Source organism: Arachis duranensis, chromosome 10 (assembly GCF_000817695.3).
Source record: "Arachis duranensis cultivar V14167 chromosome 10, aradu.V14167.gnm2.J7QH, whole genome shotgun sequence".
Lineage (NCBI taxonomy): Eukaryota > Viridiplantae > Streptophyta > Magnoliopsida > Fabales > Fabaceae > Arachis > Arachis duranensis.
The window spans coordinates 80,096,922-80,104,458 of record NC_029781.3 but is presented as its reverse complement, the minus strand read 5'-3'; the positions used below and the strand labels follow the sequence as shown (position 1 = coordinate 80,104,458).

The window sequence follows — 7,537 nt, the reverse complement described above, 5'->3', positions numbered from 1 at the left end:
CTCACATTTATCTAAAAAATTATGAGTTCAAATCTTCTTAATAAAAAAAATAAAAATCATCCTTCTCACCTTAAAAAAAAAAATATATATATATATTCTTTTCGCCCACTGCCAAAAGCTTAACATCCCCATCTCCACATAATAGAATTCAGCCCCATGTTGAGGCATAACTCTAAAAAATGTTCCATATTAAAATATTTTAGCCGCGAGAAAGTGGTGAAACTTTAAGGTGGAATCTGGGGTCGTCATATTTAGTTACCGTATGAGATGGCAAATCTAAATTCAGATCCGGTCTATAATCTTATCCTTTCGTTGCCATTTGTGTTGAATAGCAGAATAGGGAGCCCGCCAACGCCAAGTCCACATGGCCGGTCAAACACACTGAGTTTCTACTCTCCAACAGTAACACGGGACACAGTAATTAAGTAGCAGAAGCAGCAGAAACAGAAGAGGAAGAATAAGAACAAATAATGGCGGATCCAAATTTGGAATGCAACAGCACATTGATTATTTTTAACGACAGCACCAGATGGGCTAATTAATTATAGCACCCTAAAATAAAACCTCCTAAAAATCAACCCAAGTTGAGGATGAAGAGAAAACCTCATAAACCCGTGATATTGAGCTTCTTGTTCCCAATAACGAGATCCACCATTCTCATCCTCTCCATGGCTTCCCTCCTCTCCCTCTCGCTCTGCATCTTCCTCTCCCTCTTTCTTTCATCCTCCAACGCCCAACTTACCCCCTCCCTCCCTGTCCTTCAAGCATGCAAGGCCACGCGCTTCCCTCTCATATGCCACACCACGCTCAGTTCCGTGACCCAAACAAATCCTGACCCAACCCCAGTCGAGCTCGTCCAATCCGCCATTAATTCATCCTACACCAAACTCCACGATGCCATCACCATGATCTCCTCCCTCTACGAGGACTCCATCGCCAGCAACCGCACCCGCGCCACCGCGGCCAAGACCTGCATTCAGATCCTCCGCTACTCCCGCCGCCGCACTTTCCTCGCCGCCGACGCCGTCCCCCGGAATGCCACAAAAGACGCCCGCGCATGGCTCAGCGCCTCCTTGGCCTACCAGTACGGTTGCTGGTCCAGCCTCAAGTATGCCAACGACACCCTCTCCGTCGCGGAGGCGATGGTTTTTGTAGATTCCCTTACCTACATCACCAGCAACGCCCTCAGCATGGTCGCATCCTACGACCTCTTCGGCAACGACACCGCTTCATGGAGGCCGCCGTTAACGGAGCGTAACGGCTTCTGGGAGCCACCGGTCGCTTCGGGAGGGTTCGGATCGGGATATAAATTAGGAGTGCCGTCGAAATTGACGCCAGACGCTACCGTTTGCAAGAACGGGGATGGTTGTTACAGGACGGTGCAGGAGGCGGTTCACGCGGCGCCGGATAACCTTAAGGTCGGAGAACGGATGTTCGTGATTTACATAAAGGAAGGGGTATATGAAGAGAAGGTCAGGGTTCCGCCGAAGAAGAAGAATGTGGTGTTCTTGGGCGATGGAATGGGCAAAACCATCATCACCGGTTCCCGCAGCGTTGGGCTTATGCCTGGAATGTCAACCTATCACTCAGCCACCGTCGGTGAGTTCTTTTTCTTTTCTTTTCTTTTCTTTTTTTTGTGTTTAATTTGTATCAAAATATCTTATACAAAGATTCATTTATGTATTTGTATCGTTACTAATTTATCTTATAAGTCACTTACACAATCTTTGCATGATGATTAAAACTCTGAAATTTGAGCATGAATTATTGTCAATGGCTTGGCAAATTGTTGTTTTGGCAGGGGTTCTTGGGGATGGATTCATGGCCAAGGATCTCACCATCCAGAACACGGCTGGTGCTGATGCGCACCAGGCGGTGGCCTTCCGATCGGACAGTGATCTTTCCGTCATTGAGAATTGCGAGTTCATTGGCAACCAAGACACACTATATGCTCAAACCTTGCGCCAGTTTTACAAAAATTGCCGGATCATTGGCAATGTGGATTTCATCTTCGGAAACTCGGCGTCAATCTTCCAAGACTGCGAAATCCTGGTCAAGCCGAGGATAGTCGATCCGGAGAAGGGAGAGACCAATGCCATCACGGCACAGGGCAGGACGGACCCTGGTCAGTCGACCGGCTTTGTTTTCTGGAATTGCTCGTTTAATGGCACTGAGGAATATATGGCATTGTATCACAGCAAGCCTCAAGCACACAAGAACTATCTAGGTAGGCCATGGAAGGAGTATGCTAGGACAGTATTCATTAATTCAACCTTGGAAGCCCTGATTGCACCGGAGGGTTGGATGCCTTGGAGCGGGGACTTTGCGCTGTTGACGCTATACTATGGAGAATTCGAGAACTCAGGACCCGGTTCGGATTTGGCTAAAAGAGTTCCATGGAGCAGCAGGATCCCCAGTGAGCATGTGGATACTTACTCAGCTCAGAATTTCATTCAAGGAACTCATTGGATTCCGTCATCTCTGTGATTAGCTCATCTTAGGAGAGGGATGATAGAGCAAGGGAGAGGAGGAGGCATTGATCGTAATGGGGAAAAAATTTTGCATTTTTTTTGTTCAATCATGTTAGGTATGCACCAAAATCCACTATCAGTGTAGAATATACATTTAAATACAAACTATATACTAAAAATAAATTAAACCACTCATGTATTTATATACAAATACATAGTGACTGATTTGGTAGTTGGTAATTGGTGTTTACGTGGCATTTTTGTTTTTTGTTTACATCCCCTTTGTAATTACCAATACAATATGATTTTAGAAGCCATTTGGAGAGGTTCCAAGAATAATGAGATCTATCTATATTCTTTTTACATGATGGTTCTTTTTTTGCAAGAAATCATATGATCGAGCCAACTAAATTGATTAGTAGATTCCACAAAGCTTTCCGTCCAATAATGTAACAAATAAAAAATAAGGAAGGATAACCAACAAGTCATTTGGATTTTGAACATGTGTATTTGTATCAAAAATAGCAATTCACATGCTATAAATTAATTGATTCACGTGCCCCTCTGCTGGCTTACTTAAATAAATAGGGTCCGAAATGGTGGGTGGGGTTGATTACCTATCTCTGTATTCATATTCACTTGCTTAAGAAACTTATAACCATACGGTATAGGTTAAAAGTTGAAACAATAAAATGTGTTTAACAGCACAAGAATTGTATTTTGATTTATTCAGCTCAATTCCTCTAAAACTGGAGGAAACAAAATTTGCTTGATCCCTTTTTGTCTCCTAACACTACTAAGAGAAGGAGTCAAATCAAGTAAGTTACAAAGCAGAAAGAGATGATGTAGTAATGGCAGGTGGTGTTGGATGGTAAGACTCATCATCAGTCCAATTTGTCTCTCCCCAGTGCCTCAACATGCTCTTCCAATGGCACAAGTTATCGATACATTTCTTCAACCGAGGATCTTTAATTTTGAGTCTCCAGTGACCATCTGTGTAGTTTGCTGTCTCGGCTTGTCTCCGATCCCATTCTAACTGAGCCTTTTGCTTTGATGGCAGCAAACAGAATTGTTGCAGAACCTCAGGCATTGCATCATGCACCTTCCACCACTTGGCGTGCGCAACGTCGCTCGCAAACTCATGGAATATGTCAAAGTTCCAGTTGCAATCATAGTCGCGGAAGCATAACCAAGGCTTCAAGCCTAGGTAGTGAAGAACATAGAGGATTGGAGGCTCGGCACCAAACAACAAGGTTTTCATTTTTTTCTTCTCTTCTTCGTCGCCGATCCAGAAATGCTTCAAGAAGTTCATGTGTCTTGGAATCCTATGCCACCATGTGAATATCTCATTCAGGTATCCCTGGTCTCCTCCATTGTAAGATTCAATCTCGTTTATGTGATCCATTAGGAGCTGGAATGTGCAATTTGATGGCTCAACCAGCATGACTCCAGAGTTGAAAAGCGTGGCATTGTTTCCAGTAGCAGTGATTTCCGGCATGCCAAAGAGGAAATCTATGTTTCTTAGTATGAGCAAATCTGCATCTATGAATATTATCTTGTCATAATCTGTTAGTTGCCATAAGCGGAACTTGCTGTAGTTCCATTCATTGTAAGCATCCTTTTCGGCTTTGGGGTTTCTGATCCTCTTTATTGTCCTGACTTTCCACCCTGCTGCTTCCAAACCACTTCTGTGATATCCACTTATTGTCTCATCAACAAGTATAACAAGGTCTCGACTTGATCCGGCCATGCGGATGCTTTGCGCTGCCGCGATTGCTCCACACACATAAACATGTGCTGAATGCAGAATTGTTGCGTACGCTTCTCTCTCAGCATTTCCATTGTAAACCAACTCTGTTTCCAACACAATCACGTTAAAAACATCAAACTCCAAATCACTTAGTATTTGGTATAGAATACAACTGACCTTTGCCCCTCATAGGAATTGTGAGTTCACAGGATCCTACAGGAAGTTGAACCTTTTGTCTCAAAACACTCAAGTTTGGCCTGTATAACCATGCATTTCCTTCGCGTCCAACAAGTTCTTTGCAGGTAAACAGATTCGGCATTGGGAAGCAATCGGTAACAAAGAGAACATGCACAGTGTAGTTTCCTTTAAAAGAGGCTGCAAGGCGAGCCGCGGCGAGCTGAAGATGCAAACGAGCAACATCTCTAGACCAATTCTTGCCAACACCTTTCCGGCAAGGAAGCTTGACGGCGATGAGATTAAGTCGTATGCCGGGAGACCTCAGACTTGGCAGAGAGGGGCAAACGGGAACTTCCTCCTCTTCTTCCTCATCGATCCATTCGGGGTATAGGCTCTCCCATGTCACATTTCTTGCAGCATACTCCAAGTTCAATTCAACATGTGTGGCATCAGGATTAAGATTCTCAAAACCACTTATCTCTGTCTTGTTGAAATTCACAAGCCCAATGCCCTGAACTTTATCTTTCCCTGTTAATTTCTTGGTGATTTTCGCAATATCACTCAAACGAGTATCTACATTCGCGATATATCTAGGATCCGACCCACCCCATAACCACCTGTACACAAAAAATTAGTCATCCATTTACTGGAAGATTAAACGAAATTAGATGTTGCATTTGAATTTGAAGACTTACACAGAGCCAGAGGTTGTTAAATGGGTGGTATTGTAGACCTCTGGAGAGTAGAGGAGTGTTACAAAAGTTCCACAAATGGTTACCAATAACAGAAGCTTTAAGAATGAGAACTTGCATCTTGAGCTCCTATCTTGTACAGTTAAATGGAATGGTTTCTCTACCTCTTTTGCTTTGTTATTTTTTGGCAATCTTCGTTTGTATAAATCTTCACTGTACCACATAATAATTGCTATATTATTCACACCGAGTTAATTACTATATTCTTTCGCAGCTTCTACGATTTCAAAATGTGTATTCTATTCGATATTGCATTGTCGCCAAAAAAATCACGAATTCATTTTGGATCGATTCATCAAAGTACTAACTGCCCATGATCAATTTTACATCAATAAAAGCAATATATTTTTTGGTGGAATATGGACTCGTTTCATACACAATGAAGAGCATATATGGAGAGAAAAACAATTAATTACTGCACTTCTATTTTTCGTGGACAGATTGTAAAGAATTTGATTATTGATTGATGAGAAAGTTTGACACGGAAATGAAATCATAGAGTTAGTTTTAATCAATAATGATATATGTCTCTGAGAGAGAGAGAGAGAGAGAGAGAGAGAGAGAGAAAGAGAGAGAGAGAGAGAGAATTAGAATTCTGGTTCCTTATTGGATTATATTGTAAATAATGTGATAAAATGTCATCATCATTTATTTTCTTGAAGATATGAAGAGTGAGAGATGAATGACACAAAAAAAGCTAACTCTACGCGTAGGTCCCTCTGCCGTTTGAAAAGGATTTTACAACACTATGGAATACTACTAAAAATCTTATATAGTATTTGCATGCATGGAAAAAATAATGTTAACAGCTAGATCTGAGAATTGAACAAGAACCTGATTCATCCTTAGCAAATAATTTGTGAATATTATTATATGATCCTTAGAAAAAAGAAAATGCGATGAAGAATGTTGGTTAAACTCACATGGTTGTAGGCAAACGGTGTCGAGGTTCAACAGCATGAGGAGAATTTCCCATTGTTCCTCTCATTCATTCAGTTTCAGCTACAGTTGCATGCAACCAACATCTGATCTATTTCAATTGATAACAAGAAAACGGATCAATCAAATTGCTGAAAATCAAATAAGATAAGTTCCCATAGAACCATCTTTTGGTGTACATGATTTGTTATTACATCAATGTGAGTGAAAAATTAGTGTAAGAATGCGAGAAACGCAATGACTACTACAACATAGTACACTGTCTAAATTTAATAAACTTGAAACACATAAATGATGTTGTTGTTGTGTGATGAAGCATACAAAGAGGGAACTAATTAACACACAAACCTTTTAAGTTTGGAGGTTAGAGAGAGAGAGAGAGAGAATCTTGATCTTGAGGAGATGGAGTTGTGGGGGGAGTCTTTTAAGTTTGGAGGTTAGAGAGAGAGAGAGAGAGAATCTTGATCTTGAGGAGATGGAGTTGTGGGGGGAGTTTGAAGCCAATATACAGAGTGATGAGATATAAGTGAAAGTAACTTGTTTCAGAATAATCATTTCTTTGTCTTTCAGTTTCATTCTAGTTCTATTTGGTGCTCACCAACTCTCTCTACCTCATCTCTCTTCCTTTTCCTTCACTATTCCTATATATTTTCTCCTTCTTTCATATATATTATAATATTTCAGTTTTCTTATTGGAGGATGAGTAAATACCATTTCGCTTTACACTTCTACTCTTTTATGACGGAAACAACTCATAAGTGTAGTTCAAAAGGGCAAAGGCACCATCATATACATATACAAGACATGCCCCCATTATTCTTATAAGGAACCAAAAGCTTATAGCTAAAAACTAAATAAAATTATATTAATTTATATCAATAATTAATTAATTTTAAATTTTTTAAATTTAAAATTTAAAAAATTTTAAAATTTTTAAATTTAAAATTTAAAAAATTTTAAATAATTAAAACCTATAAAAACCTTCCTCTTTTTTCTCACATTAATCTATCCACTTCTAACAATCACAAATTCAAAAAATATATAAAAGAACATCCATTTAATATGAAAAAGAAACATTCTAATACTTAGTAGAAGAAACATCCATATATATTAACTCGTAAAAATTTTGAATTCATCCAAAGGTATTTGGTTGGATTTTGGCTGATATGCTTTTAGTTCTCTAGTTTTACTCTTATTCTTATAACAGTGAAGGTTAATTAGTATATTCAAAAATGTTAACTTTCATTTTTTTTATGGGATATTTACTCTCTATTCTAAAAGAATTAAAGTTTAATATCTTCCATGTGTATATATAATATCTAAGTGAATGGAAATTAGTATATACGGTAAATATTTAGAATTAATATGTTCATAAAAATGTGAAATCAAAATTTTCTATGCTACTATCAAATATTTATTTAGTATACATATATTAACTCAACCCTTAG

The 7,537-nt window shown here is 39.4% G+C and overlaps 2 protein-coding genes across 4 annotated transcripts; one reads left to right on the top strand and one right to left on the bottom strand.

Moving 5' to 3' along the window:
* The first annotated feature begins 306 nt into the window (after positions 1–306).
* LOC107470394 (probable pectinesterase/pectinesterase inhibitor 51) lies at positions 307–2,703 on the top strand. Its single transcript, XM_016089796.3, has 2 exons — positions 307–1,599; positions 1,802–2,703. The coding sequence occupies exons 1-2, from the start codon at positions 591–593 to the stop codon at positions 2,485–2,487; spliced, it is 1,695 nt and encodes a 564-aa protein (XP_015945282.1). The 5' UTR covers positions 307–590; the 3' UTR covers positions 2,488–2,703.
* A 465-nt stretch (positions 2,704–3,168) lies between these two features.
* LOC107470396 (UDP-glucuronate:xylan alpha-glucuronosyltransferase 1) lies at positions 3,169–6,639 on the bottom strand. Of its 3 annotated transcripts, XM_052255808.1 has the most exons (6): positions 6,540–6,639; positions 6,438–6,474; positions 6,074–6,180; positions 5,094–5,303; positions 4,399–5,015; positions 3,169–4,325 (listed from the first exon to the last, which is right to left on the bottom strand). In XM_052255808.1, the coding sequence occupies exons 3-6, from the start codon at positions 6,136–6,138 to the stop codon at positions 3,295–3,297; spliced, it is 1,923 nt and encodes a 640-aa protein (XP_052111768.1). In that variant the 5' UTR covers positions 6,139–6,180; positions 6,438–6,474; positions 6,540–6,639; the 3' UTR covers positions 3,169–3,294. The 3 variants fall into 3 exon arrangements, with proteins under 3 accessions (XP_052111768.1, XP_015945285.1, XP_015945286.1); XM_016089799.3 differs by having other exon boundaries at positions 6,438–6,590; XM_016089800.3 differs by having other exon boundaries at positions 6,074–6,175; positions 6,438–6,582.
* Positions 6,640–7,537: the final 898 nt, after the last annotated feature.